At 41.8% G+C, this 14,818-nt stretch overlaps 1 protein-coding gene and 1 non-coding gene across 4 annotated transcripts in view; one reads left to right on the top strand and one right to left on the bottom strand.

Moving 5' to 3' along the window:
* The window catches only part of LOC106569074 (E3 ubiquitin-protein ligase COP1), a 39,947-nt gene that overhangs the window by 12,760 nt on the left and 12,369 nt on the right, over window positions 1-14,818 (bottom strand). Inside the window, exons 9-15 of one of the 3 annotated variants that reach the window (XM_014140041.3) lie at window positions 11,503-11,563; window positions 11,095-11,209; window positions 10,645-10,780; window positions 9,682-9,825; window positions 9,368-9,476; window positions 1,185-1,266; window positions 911-1,027 (exon numbers count right to left, since the gene is read on the bottom strand). In XM_014140041.3, the coding sequence (XP_013995516.1) occupies window positions 911-1,027; window positions 1,185-1,266; window positions 9,368-9,476; window positions 9,682-9,825; window positions 10,645-10,780; window positions 11,095-11,209; window positions 11,503-11,563 (764 nt within the window). The remainder of the gene's footprint in view (window positions 1-910; window positions 1,028-1,184; window positions 1,267-9,367; window positions 9,477-9,681; window positions 9,826-10,644; window positions 10,781-11,094; window positions 11,210-11,502; window positions 11,564-14,818) is intronic. The other 2 variants (XM_014140042.3, XM_014140043.3) reach the window with 2 other exon arrangements.
* Window positions 6,337-6,412, top strand: trnaa-ugc (transfer RNA alanine (anticodon UGC)). Its single transcript has one exon. It is a non-coding gene; the product is annotated as a tRNA-Ala (tRNA).

The following is a 14,818-nucleotide window of genomic DNA, read 5'->3' as shown; positions in this document are numbered from 1 at the left end:
TGGGGCCTCCCGAGTGACGCGGCGGTCTAAGGCACTTGATCGATCCCGGGCTTTCTCAGCCGGCTGCGACTGGGAGACACATAAGGCAGCACACAATTGGCCCAGCATCATCCGGGTTTGAGGATGTCTTTGTCTTATCGCGCTTTTGTGACTCCTTGTGGCGGGCCGGGCACATGCACACTGACTTCGGTCACCAGTTGGATGGTGTTTCCTCTGACACATTGATGCGGCTTGCTTCCGGGTTAAGTAAGCAGTGTGTCAATAAGCAGTGCGGCTTGGCAGGGTCGTGTTTCGGAGGACGCACGGCTGTCGACCTTTGCCTCTCCCGAGTAACTACCAATTGGATATCACGAAATTGGGGAGAGGCTAAAAAGAAAATTAAATACAACTTCTTCCATTTAAGAATGATGGAGGCCATTGTGTTCTTGGGGACCTTTAATGCTGCAGAAAAGTTTTGGTACCCCTCCCCAGATCTGTACCTCGACACAATCCTGTCTCGGAGATCTACAGACAATTCCTTCGATCTCATGGCTTGGTTTTTGCTCTTATATACCTTATATAAACAGGTGTGCCTCTTTCCAAATCATGTCCAATCAATTTAATTTATCACAGGTGGACTCCAGTCAAGTTGTATAATCAATGGAAACAGGATGCAGCTGAGCTCAATTTCTATTCTCATAGCAAAGGGTCAGAATACCTATGTAAATAAGGTATTTCTGATTTTGATTTTTACTAAATGTGGAAACATTTCTAAAAAGCTGTTATCGCTTTGTCATTATGGGGTATTGTGTGTAGACATGAGGATTTATTTTATTTAATCCATTTTAGAATAAGGCTGTAACAAAATGTGGAAATAGTCATGGGGTCTGAATACTTTCCGAATGCATTGTAGCGTCACAGATGAACATACCTGCACAACCAAAAGCAAGATGATACCTCGACGTTGGACTGAACTTTACACAGCACACATTTGCTTTGGCCTCGATGCTGGCGACTGAATTGTCAAGGTTGGTAGACCATAACTTCACTGAAAGATAAACAAAAACCAGATGCAATCCTAGATTAATAACAAAACACCAAAGATGTTGAAACTAGCACTATGTTCACTTTAAATCCAGCAGGCATCTTGTTTATTAAGACACAGGGAGAAGTGCAAACAAACGATTGCATTGTTTCAACATTACCTTTTGCATCATCAGAACCAGAGGCTAGAAGCTTGGGATCCATGAGGTTGAAATCGACACTCCAACACCTTTTCTCATGCTCCTGAAGGAACATCATAGGTGTGAAACAAACATAACTGACTTCTATAACGGAATAGATTTCAAATCTACAGAGCATTCTACCAACAACAAAAAAATCTCACTAGCCCAGGAGAACATTGTATATTTTAGCAATGGTTAACTTTTAAGACAGAGTGCATGAAATATGTATTTAATACAATACATCTGCAAAGTGGACGCTTCCATTTAGTAAATGGATATACTGTAGTGTCTAAAGAAACAAACAAAAGGTAAAAGCTTCTGGGTATAGTAGGATGCATTAGCAGCAACAATCCACAGCTGTGGTCTGTTCCATTGTATTGGAGGACAGGTATTTGAAAGTGGGGAACCTCGGGAATGAGTGCGCCAGGGGAAACATTTATAAACCATGCATACGTACAAAATATACACCAAAATGTGTGTGTGTGCCAGTTTTCCCACAATAGTTGACATTAACAAAAACTTGACGGGAGAATGTCCTTTCCTCCATGCAAACTTTAGACCATGCGTACGCACATCTTCTAGTGGTTTAAGTATTGTATTGCAAGCAGGCAATTAGGGCTAAGTATTTTGTGCAAATGAGGAATATGACACGCTTATTCATGGGCTCCCGAGTGGCGCAGCGGTCTAAGGCACTGCATCTCAGTGCAAGAGGCGTCACTACAGTCCATGGTTCGAATCCAGGCTGTATCACATCCGGGACGTGATTGGGAGTCCCATAGGGCGTGGCGCACAATTGGCCTAGCGTCGTCCAGGTTTGGCTAGGGTAGGCCATCACTGTAAATAAGAAATTTGTTCTTAACCGACTTGCATAGTTAAATAAAATAAATCATAAAAACAAAATATGATGCAGCCATTTGCTGTTAGTGAGAAGACCGGTGTGTGTTTTATTTCTGGAATCTAAAAGAATTACACAGGAATCTATACTGAACAAAAATATAAAAAAACAACATGCAACAATTTCAAAGATTTGACTGAGTTACAGTTCATATAAGGAAATCAGTCAATTTAAATAAATGAATTAGGCCCGAATCAACGGATTTCACATGACTGGGCAAAGACGCAGTGATGTGTGGGCCTGGGAGGGCATAGGCCCACCCACTGGGAAGCCAGGAAGAGCCAATCGGAACAAGTTTTTCCCCAAAAAGGGATTTATTACATACAGAAATACGCTTCAGCACCCCCTCAGACGATCCCACAGCTGAAGAAGCCGGATGTGGAGTTCCTGGGCTGGCGTGGTCTGCAGTTGTGAGGCCGGTTGGATGCACTGCCAAATTTTCTAAAACTACGTTGGAGGTGGCTTTGGGTAAATTAACATTCAATTCTCTGGCAACAGCTCTGGTAGACATTCCTGCAGGTATTGTGTGACAACTACAAGCACTGAGCTTGTCTGATGCTTTAAGCACACAAATGACTCAAGAGCCCGATGGTCACGGTTTAAAAAAAAAATTACAGTGAGTGCCTGTGTGACTGGCGCACCTTCTCACTCTCCTCCCTACTGCAGCGAAAAGGCACCACAGCAAGTGTTTGTGCTGTCTGTGCTGAAGCTGCAACCTAATTTCAGACATTTAGTTTAATTGTTTATGACTAAAAAGATCTGTTACCGAAATAGCTCATTTGTTTAGGAGAAAAAAAATCCCTATTCCCCGAAATTGATGAGGAAGACATGCAAAAGAAACTCGAAACTGGCAAATGTTTACTGGTTGCTCAGGAGGGAAAGGGGAAGTCAGATCTGTGGAAGACATTTGACTTAGTTGTGGAAACTACTGGAGATCCAGAAACTTGTAGGGTATAAGAGGAGCAAGCGTTGCGTGAGTATTGTGAGTGCCAAACAGTTGCTGTTAGATAATCATATAACTTTTTCAGACTATTTGGAACAGTGTAAACAAAGAGTCTGTAAAAAAAGAGAAAACCTTTATTACAGCACACTAAAAACTGTTGCCTGCATTCGTGAATTTATTGTTTAACCTCTTGACGGTCGCCTAGGATAGGGGGCGCCACAGCGCATTTTGAAAAAAAATTGTGCCCATTTTAAACGGCCTACTACTCAAACTCAGAAGCTAGGATATGCATATAATTAATACTTGTGGATAGAAAACACCCTAAAGTTTCTAAAACTGTTTGAATGGTGTCTGTGAGTATAACAGAACTCATATGGCAGTCAAAACCCCAAGACAGATGGAAACAGGAAGTGGAATTCTGAATTGCGAACTCAACTTCATCACGTTGCCTATTAATCACACCGTGAGCTATGGTTCATTGAGCACTTCCTATTGCTTCCACTAGATGTCCCCAGTCTTTACAAAGTGATTTGAGCCTTCTACTGTGAAAACTGACAGAATGACACGCTGTGGAACGTGGTCACACGGAGAGGGCCATCACCATTATGACGCCGGCGCCCCTGGTTCCCCTTTCGAAACGTTTTGAAACACAATGCAATCGTCCCCTTCGAATCTTATTGGAGCTCTCGTTGAAAAAGGCCCTACAGATTTATGTTATACAACGTTTGACATGTTTGAACGAACCTAAATAAGAAAAAAATGCATTTTGTTGAAAGAGTAGCCCCGTGCACGTCGGAACTTTTGGTGAAGCCTTCAGAACGCGCTAACAAGAACAAGCTATTGGGACGTAAAGGATTAACTTTTTCGAACGAAAATACATTTGTTGTGGACCTGGGATTCCTGGAAGTGCCTAAGGATGAAGATAATCAAAGGTAAGGGATTATTGACAATAGTATACAAGACTAGATGTGATATGCGATTGTTCCAAGATGGCTAGCCTATTGCTAGCCTATTGTTCTGAGTATCGCATCCCCTTTTATCGCAAAGTGTGATTACCCAGTAAAGTTATTTTTAAATCTGGCAGTACAGGTGCTTTCAAGAGATATTCATCTATAAATCTTAGAATGACAATATTACATTTTAAAAATGTTTTCGAATAGTAATTTAGTAAATTGTAGCACTGTTTCACCGGATGCATTTGAGGGAAAATAGTCAACCTTACGCGCCGATGTAAAATGCTGTTTTTATATATAAATATGAACTTTATCGAACAAAAGAATGCATGTATTGTGTAACATGATGTCCTAGGAGTGTCATCTGATGAAGTTTGTAAAAGGTTAGTGCTGCATTTAGCTGTTTTTTGGTTATTTGTGATGCATGTGGTTGGTCGGAAAATGGCTATGTGGCTACTTTTACGATATACTCCTCTAACATAATCTAATGTTATGCTTTTGCTGTAAAGCCTTTTTGAAATCGGACAACGTGGTTCGATTCAGGAGAGGTGTATCTATAAAACTATATAATTTGGAGAAAAAAATTGAAAAAAATAAATTATTAAATTTTATTATGCTAATGGCGATATGATTTTTCGCTGGATGTCCGAGGCCGCACAGGGGTTAAGCTAATTTTGCTTGATTGAATTTCAAAGCATGAATGACTCGTATGTTGTGTGATGACATTAATGAATAAAAGATTGATTGATACAGTAGCCTATATAAGTATTGAAATATAGGCCTAAGGAAGTTACGGTATTAAGACTAGAGGTGGACCGATTATGCTTTTTCAACGCCGATACCGATTAATGGAGGACCCTAAAAAAAAGTTGATACCGATTAATCGGCCGATTTTTTTCATTTATTTGTAATAATGACAATTACAACGATACTGAATGAACACTTATTTTAACTTAATATAATACATCAATTTAGCCTCAAATAAATAATGAAACATGTTCAATTTGGTTTAAATAATGCAAAAACTAAGTGTTGGAGAAGAAAGTAAAAGTGCAATATGTGCCATGTAAGAAAGCTAACGTTTAAGTTCCTTGCTCAGAACATGAGAACATATGAAAGCTGGTGGTTCCTCTTAACATGAGTCTTCAATATTCCCAGGTAAGAAGTTTTAGGTTGTAGTTATTATAGGAATTATAGGACCATTTCTTTCTATACGATTTGTATTTCATATACCTTTGACTATTGGATGTTCTTATAGGCACTTTAGTATTGCCAGTGTAACAGTATTGCCAGTGTAACAACGGGAACAACTACTCCAAGTCTCAGAGCGAGTGACGTTTGAAACGCTATTAGCGAGGACCCGCTAAATAGCTAGCCATTTCACATCGGTTACACCAGCCTAATCTTGGGAGTTGATAGGCTTGAATTCATAAACAGCGCAATGCTTGAAGCACAGCGAAGAGCTGCTGGCAAAACGCACGAAAGTGCTGTTTGAATGAATGCTTACGAGCCTGCTGGTGCCTACCACCGCTCAGTCAAACTGCTCTATCAAATCATAGACTTAATTATAACATAATAACACACAGAAATACGAGCCTTTGGTCATTAATATGGTCGAATCCGGAAACTATCATCTCGAAAACAAAACGTTTTTCCTTTCAGTGAAATAAGGAACCGTTCCGTATTTTATCTAACGGGTGGCATCCCTAAGTCTAAATATTCCTGTTACATTGCACAACCTTCAATGTAATGTCATAATTACGTAAAATTCTGGCAAATTAGTTCGCAACGAGCCAGGCGGCCCGCCCAAACTGTTGCATATACCCTGACTCTGCGTGCAATGAACGCAAGAGAAATGACACAATTTCACCTGGTTAATATTGCCTGTTAACCTGGATTTCTTTTAGCTAAATATGCAGGTTTAAAAATATATACTTCTGTGTATTGATTTTAAGAAAGGCAAATTATGTTTTTGGTTAGGTACAGTCGTGCAACGATTGTGCTTTTTTCGCAAATTTTTGTTAAATCTTCCCCCATTTGGCGAAGTCGGCTGTCTTTGTTAGGAAGAAATAGTCTTCACAGTTGGCAACGAGCCCGGCGGCCCAAACTGCTGCATATACCCTGACTCTGTTGCAAGAGAAGTGACACATTTTCCCTAGTTAAAAGAAATTCATGTTAGCAGGCAATATTAACTAAATATGCAGGTTTAAAAATATATACTTGTGTATTGATTTTAAGAAAGGCATTGATGTTTATGGTTGGAGCAACGTGTACCTAAGCGATTATATGCAACGCAGGACAGGCTAGATAAACTAGTAATATCATCAACCATGTGCAGTTGGTCCCGTGTGGCTCAGTTGGTAGAGCATGGTGTTTGCAACGCCAGGGTTGTGGGTTCGATTCCCACGGGGGACCAGTACGGGGGGGAAAAAAATAATGTATGAAATGTATGCATTCACTACTGTAAGTCGCTCTGGATAAGAGCGTCTGCTAAATGAATAAAATGTAAATGTAGTTAACTAGTGATTATGATTGATTGATTGATTGTTTTTTATAAGATAAGTTTAATGCTTGCTAGCAACTTACCTTGGCTTCTTACTGCATTTGCGTAACAGGCAGGCTCCTCGTGGAGTGCAATGTAAAGCAGGTGGTTAAAGCGTTGGACTAGTTAACCGTAAGGTTGCAAGATTGAATCCCCCAGCTGACAAGGTAAAAATGTGTCGTTCTGCCCCTGAACAAGGCAGTTAACCCACCGTTCCTAGGCCGTCATTGAAAATAAGAATGTGTTCTTAACTGACTTGCCTAGTTAAATAAAGGTGTAAAATAAAAAAATAAAAAAAAAAAAGGGGAAAAAAGTCCAAATCGGCGTCCAAAAATACCGATTTACGATTGTTATGAAAACTTGAAATCGGCCCTAATTAAAATCAGCCATTCCGATTAAATCGGTCGACCTCTAATTACGACTAAACAGGACGCGCTCTGAGGCCTACAGCTTGATGGTTATACAAGGCTACTATACAAAACCTACTAATGATAACATTACTTATTATTATTATGATCATAATAATAATTGCAATAACAAGATGGAGATCAAGAAAAAGGAGGGTATAGGAATGAGAGCTGCGTGTATATTATGTGTGACAAACAGGTGCTGTTAGATTACAATATAATTTTTCTGCCTGTTTGGAACAGTGTAAACAACACTAAATAACTTAAGTAATACCAGTCTGTCCTAACTGAAAATAAATTGTAATGCCTTTATCATAGCATAGCAACGATTAAAAAAAACAGCTGAATCTGTGAAATTGCTTTCTCCCCAAAAAATTCGTTGCATGAGGCTTGGTGCTCACAGAACCAGTAGGCTATTAAACACTCAAACAGGCAACAGAAGAAAGATCGTCTAACACTGTTTTAGAGAATTTGGCAGTATGTGCAACAGGCCTCACAACCCAGAACACGTGTAACCACGCCAGCTCAGGACCTCCACATCCGGCTTCTTCACCAGCGGGATCGTCTGAGACCAGCCACCTGAACAGCTGATGAAACTGAGGAGTATTTCTGTCTGTAACAAAGCCCTTTAGTGGGGAAAAATTCATTCTGACTGGCTGGGCCTGGCTCCGTCCCTGCCCATTCATGTGAAATCCATAGATTAGGGCCAAATTAATTCATTGCAATTGACATATTTCCATATAAAAACTAACTCCACATGTAGTTTATATTTTTGTTCAGTATATTTTCAAGTTTTGCTGTATGTAATCCCCTAGGCAGTGCGGTTTATAGCATGGATACTACTACTGTGTGTAGCCTACAGTAATTTCAATTTGTTTTGAGAAGCCTAGACAATGTCACAGACAATGTCCAGCATATATATACATAAAAGTATGTGGACATCCCTTCAAATTAGTGGATTTGGCTAATTTAGCCACACCTGTTGCCGACAGGTGTATATAATCGAGCACACAGCCATGCAATCTCCATAGACGAACATTGGCAGTAGAATGGCCTTCCTGAAGAGCTCAGTGACTTTCAACGTGGTACTGTCATAGGATGCCAAAATGTCAAATTTCTGCCCTGCAAGAGCTGCCCCGGTCAACTGTAAGTGCCGTTATTGTGAAGTGGAAACATCTAGGAGCAACAACAGTGAAGTGGTAGGCCACACAAGCTCACACAACCAAACTGCCTCTGGAAGCAACGTCAGCAATGTTCATCGGGAGCTTCATGAAATGGGTTTCTACGGCCGAGCAGCCGCACACAGGCCTAAGATCACCGTGCCCAATGCCAAGCGCCGGCTGGAGTGGTGTAAAGCTCGCCACCATTGGACTCGAGCAATGGAAACGTGTTCCCTGGAGTGATGAATCACACTCACCATGACATTCCGACGGGTGAATCTGGGTTTGGCGGATGCCAGGAGAACGCTACCTGCCTGAATGCATAGAGCATTAAAGTTTGGTGGAGGACGAACAATGGTCTGGGGCTGTTTTTCATGTTTCGGGCTAGGCCCCTTAGTTCCAGTGAAGGGAAATCTTAACGCTACAATGACATTCTAGACGATTCCAACTTTCTGGCAACAGGTTCGGGAAGACCCTTTCAGCATGACATTGCATTACATTGCCCCCGTGCACAAAGCGAGGTCCATAGAAAAATGGTTAGTTGAGATCGGTGTGGAAGAACTTGACTAGCCTGCACAGAGCCCTGACCTCAAACACATCGAACTCCTTTGGGATGATTTGGAACACCGACTGCGAGCCAGGCATAATTTCCCAAATTTAGTGCCCGACCACACTAATGCTCATGGCTGAATGTAAGCAAGTCCCTGCAGCAATGTTCCACATTCTAGCAGAAAACCGTCCCAGAAGAGTGGAGGCTGTCATAGCAGTAAAGGGGGGACCAACTCCATATTAATGCAGATGATTTTGGAATGAGATGGTCGACGACATTGTTGAATTCAAACGTTCTGCTGACAGGTCCACAATTTGCCATCATTGTCTCTTTCAGAAACGGACAATCCTTTGCCATATACAGCATAAATTATAGCAAAAAATGTAACATTCTGCCAACACAGGAAATAGACCGATAGCTTATTTAAAATACTTGACAGTATGGGGAGGCTACAGTGTGGCTGTCCGATAGAAACACAATAATCTATTAATAAACAAAATATTGAACAACAACTCATCCTTTGAATAGATGTGTGGGCTGAAGCATACTTTTAAATTGTTTCCAATATACAGTCAATCTTGCAGGATGCGGGGACAGGCACTCGCTATCGGCAGCATGCATGTTTAGTTTGAAAAAGTCACTGCAAAATATCAAAACATTCTGCCCACAGCTCTACAGAAATGTGGTTATAAAGGAGGCCCCTGGTGCATACCTGATAGACCTTTGACCTTTGGCCAGTGAAACCATCCCACAGGATGACTGTTCCCTCGTAGTCGCTGCTAGCCAACAGATTCTTGTGGTAGCTGCTCCAGCTGATACAGCTGAAATACAAAATGCATGGTGATGTAAGAGCCGAGAACTGTGCTTCCATGTTTCTAGGAGGATTAATGAATATGCTAGATATAGAAAACATATACAGAAATCTATGCCGGCTTTTAAAACAAAACCCCAAATTGGTTAAGTGTATAATTTCTATTGTAATACCGAGTTGGTAATTCTCAACGTTAAAACGGGGTTAAAGGGCACCTGATTTTGGAGTTGCACGTCATTTCATTGACAGGGTAATGAATGTCCACAGCATCCTGGATCACAGTTCCATATTCAAACACCTTGATTTTCTTGGTGACGCCGGCGATGGCAAAGTAATCGCCGTCACGGTCAAATTCAATACTGCAGAGACAGAAAGAGCAAAACATCAAGATCAATAGCCAATAAGAGGTCACATCAAATGAGTAACACAATGGTAAATGTAGGTGCAATGAAGCAATATTTCATGATTTGTAAAGCATGGTAGCCTATTCCCTATATAGTTCAGTCCACTACTTTTGACCTGCACTATATAGGGAATGGGGCACCAACTGGGAAAAACACCATGTCTCCCATTAGATTGCAATTTTTCCATAGAGATAGAGGCAGCAACCGACATTGCAGTACCTTCTGCTACACTCCAGTGGCAAATAGAAGATGTATTGTGATACAAGAGCACCCTCTGCAGGTCAAAGTACATACTAACCATTAGGATGGAGCTAAATCTAACGAGTAGAATCAGAAAGCTGGTGGACTCAAAGGGCCGGTTTCTCTGACCTTAATTAAACCTAGACCTGGATGAAAAAGAAAGCTCAATGGAGAATCTAACCTGCTGCTACTCTGTTATTATCGATGCATAGTCATTTTAATAACTTTACCTATATGTACATATTACCTCGACTAACCGGTGCCCGCACCCATTGACTCTATAACAGTATATAGTCTCGCTATTGTTATTTTACTGCTGCTCTTTAATTATTTGTTACTTTTATTTCTTATCTTTTAAAAGGTATTTTTTTTAACTGCATTGTATGTTAGGGCTTGTAAATAAGCATTTCACTAAGGCCTGCTTGATTTGATTTATTCCAGGACTAGGCTCAGTCAAGGTCTGGGAAACTGGCCCTATGACAGTAACTAATAAGCTAAGCCATCAAAAGGTTTTGTGTTGACATTTGACATTACCTAGAGACAATACTGGAGCCGTTGTAGAGATCACTAGCATAAGACAGGGTCGCCAACGGCCGTACAGAGTTGAAGCGTGTGAACTTTGAGAGACACTCCATGAAATCATCCAGTTGATTTAAGTTCCTGGTGTCATCTAAAACAAGACAAACAAATATTGAATGCAGAACACACTTAGAAAATTAATAATGTTTTAGTTGGATATTATGGGATTTGTCCTCATGTCTTGGCAGGAACCTCAAGCCTAAAATATGTTCTGCAAGATAATGTAGTTTAGTCAACTAAAAGTTGTTGTGGCTTGTTGTGGTCATTTGTGGGAGATGCTGTCAACCTTCTTTGGACATGGACATGACTTCAAGGACATGACTTCACCCAGATATGGACCTCATTCCAGAGAAGCCCTTTAAGTAGCGCTGTATAATCCAAATTCTACTGAAACCTAGAGGTTACCTGTTATCCGCGTCATCCGGTCAGAGAAGTAGCATTGCTCCAGATCTTCAAAGTGTGCCGTGAGCCTCTTTCTCCGAGAAGCCAGAGTGCTGTTGTACCATGTTTGTCTCTTCCCCTGACGGTGAAATAGAAGACTTAAAATCACAAACATGGGACACTAAACACATACATTTGCAGCTCGTGAAGCTGAAACACCAAAATCAATGGTTCTCTATGGCTGCGTTCCGAATTTCCACCCTTCTCCCAGTGTAAACTTGCACACTTTGTCGCACGGATTTAACAATGGTGAAAACTCACCCCAGCCAATGCTTACACCAATCCTATGCATTTAAATCCATGATGACTAGAAGGGTGGAGAATTGGGATGCAGCGTATGCCTCTCAGAAAATTACAGGGGGTCAGACTTACCTGTGAAGTTCCACCAAAACCTGGAGGTTGACTCACATACTCTGTAGAATCTATAAGACTACTGCAAAGACAAGACTTAGTTACTGTAAGTATATATACAGTACCAATCAAAACTTGACACACCTACTCATTCCAGGGTTTTTCTTTATTTTTACTATTTTCTACATTGTAGAATAATAGTGAAGACATCAAAACTCTGAAATAACACATATGGAATCATGTGGTAACCAAAAAACGTGTTAAACAAAAGCAAAAATATGTTTTATTTTACCTTTATTTAACCAGGTAGGCCAGTTGAGAACAAGTTCTCATTTACAACTGCGACCTGGCCAAGATAAAGCAAGGCAGTGCGACACAAACAACACGGAGTTACACATGATATAAACAAACGTACAGTCAATAACACAATAGAAAAAAAGTCTATATACAGTGTGTGCAAATGGCTTGAGGAGGTAAGGCAATAAACAGGCCAGAGTAGCGAAGTAATTACAATTTAGCAAATTAACACTGGAGTGATAGATGTGCAAGTACAAATAATGGTGTGCAAAAGAGCAACAAGTTAATAAAAACAAAATGGGGATGAGGTCGGTAGATTGGATGGGCTATTTACAGATGGGTTGTGTACGGCTGGAGCGATCGGTTAGCTGCTCAGATAGCTGATGTTTAAAGTTAGTAAGGGAGATATAAGTCTCCAATTTAAGCAATTTTTGCAATTCGTTCCAGTCATTGGCAGCAGAGAACTGGAAGGAAAGGCGGCCAAAGGAAGTGTTGGCATTGGGGATGACAAGTGAGATATACCTGCTGGAGCGCGTGCTACGGGTGGGTGTTGTTATCGTGACCAGTGGGCTGAGATAAGGCGGAGCTTTAGCTAGCAAAGACTTAGACGTCCTGGAGTCAGTGGGTCTTGCGACGAGAGCATACAGGTCGCAGTGGTGGGTGGTGTATGGGGCTTTGGTGACAAAACGGATGGCACTGTGATAGACTGCATCCAATTTGTTGAGTAGAGTGTTGGATGCTATTTTGTAAATAACATCGCCAAAGTCGAGGATCGGTAGGATAGTCAGTTTTACGAGGGTATGTTTTGCAGCGTGAGTGAAGGAGGCTTTGTTGCAAAATAGGAAGCAGATTCTAGATTTAATTTTGGATTGGAGATGTTTAATATGAGTCTGGAAGGAGAGTTTACAGTCTAGCCAGACACCTAGGTATTTGTAGTTGTCCACATATTTTAAGTAAGAACCGTCCAGAGTAGTGATGCTAGTCGGGCGGGCGGGTGCGGGCAGCGATCGGTTGAAAAGCATGCATTTAGTTTTACTAGCGTTTAAGAGCAGTTGGAGGCCACGGAAAGAGTGGCATTGAAGCTCGTTTGGAGGTTTGTTAACACAGTGTCCAAAGAAAGGCCAGATGTATACAGAATGGTGTCGTCTACGTAGAGGTGGATCAGGGAATCACCCGTAGCAAGAGCGACATCGTTGATATATACAGAGAAAAGAGTCGGCCCGAGAATTGAACCCTGTGTTACCCCCATAGAAACTGCCAGAGGTCCGGACAACAGGCCCTCCGATTTGACACAATGAACTCTAGATGAGAAGTAGTTGGTGAACCAGGTGAGGCAGTCATTTGAGAAACCAAGGCTGTTGAGTCTGCTGATAAGAATACTGTGATTGACAGAGTCGAATGCCTTTGCTTGACATCATGGGAAAATCAAATTAAATCAGCCAAGACCTCAGAAAAAACAATTGTAGACGTCCACAAGGTCAATGAAGACGGCTGCACAGTACTGTCTCTAATCGATGGCGGTTATGATATCGTTACATACCTTGAGCGTGGCTGAGGTGCACCCGTGACCAACTCGGAAACCAGATTGCACAGCGGAGAAGGTACGGTGGGATTCAAAATGATCTGTTTATTAACTTGGCTTTCAAAGACTTTAGAAAGGCAGGGCAGGATGGATATAGGTCTGTAACAGTTTGGGTCTAGAGTGTCACCCCCTTTGAAGAGAGGGATGACCGCGGCAGCTTTCCAATCTTTAGGGATCTCAGACGATACGAAAGAGAGGTTCAACAGACTGGTAATAGGGGTTGCAACAATGGCAGCGGACAATTTTAGAAAGAGAGAGTCCAGATTGTCTAGCACAGCTGATTTGTACCGGTCCAGGATTGCAGCTCTTTCAGAACATCTGCTATCTGGATTTGGGTGAAGGAGAAGATGGGGAGGCTTGGGAAAGTAGCTGCGGGGGGTGCGGAGCTGTTGGCCAGGGTTGGGGTAGCCAGGAGGAAAGCATGGCCAGCCGTAGAGAAATGCTTATTGAAATTCTCAATTATCGTGGATTTATCGGTGGTGACAGTGTTTCCTAGCCTCAGTGCAGTGGGCAGCTGGGAGGAGGTGCTCTTATTCTCCATGGACTTTACAGTGTCCCAAAACTTTTTGGAGGTAGAGCTACAGGATGCAAATTTCTGTTTGAAAAAGCTAGCCTTTGCTTCCTGACTGAGTTGCATATCACGGGGACTATTCGATGCTAATGCAGTCTGAGGTCAGGTCTGGAGTGAACCAAGGGCTATATTTGTTCTTAGTTCTACATTTTTTGAAAGGGGCATGCTTATTTAAGATGGTGTGGAAATTACTTTTAAAAGAACGACCAGGCATCCTCTACCGACGGAATGAGGTCAATATCCTTCCAGGTTACCCAGGCCCGGTCAATTAGAAAGGCCTGCTCGCAGAAGTGTTTTAGGGAGCATTTGACAATGATGAGGGGTGGCCGTTTGACCGCGGATCCATAGCGGATGCAGACAATGAGGCAGTGATCGCTGAGATCCTGATTGAAAACAGCAGAGGTGTATTTGGAAGGCAAGTTGGTTAGGATAATATCTATGAGGGTGCCCATGGTTACAGATTTAGGGTTGTACCTGGTGGGTTCCTTGATCATTTGTGTGAGATTGAGGGCATCTAGCTTAGCTTGTAGGACGGTCGGGGTGTTAAGCATATCCCACTTTAGGTCACCTAACAGAACCAACTCTGAAGATAGATGGGGGGCAATCAATTCACATATGGTGTCCAGGGCACAGCTGGGAGCTGAGGGGGGTCTATAACAGGCAACAGTGAGAGACTTATTTCTGGAGAGATTAATTTTAAAAATTAGAAGCTTGAACTGTTTGGGCATAGACCTGGAAAGTAAGCCTGCAAAGTTCTGTCAAACTCCTCCCCCTTTGGCAGTTCTATCTTGATGGAAAATGTTGTAGTTGGGGAGGGAAATCTCAGAATTTTTGGTGGCCTTCCTAAGCCAGGATTCAGACACGGCAAGAACATCAGCGTTCGCGGA

Source organism: Salmo salar, chromosome 14, assembly GCF_965601325.2.
Source record: "Salmo salar chromosome 14, fSalSal1, whole genome shotgun sequence".
NCBI classification, from domain to species: Eukaryota; Metazoa; Chordata; class Actinopteri; order Salmoniformes; family Salmonidae; genus Salmo; species Salmo salar.
The sequence above is the reverse complement of the archived record's forward strand: the minus strand, read 5'-3'. Positions and strand labels throughout refer to the sequence as shown.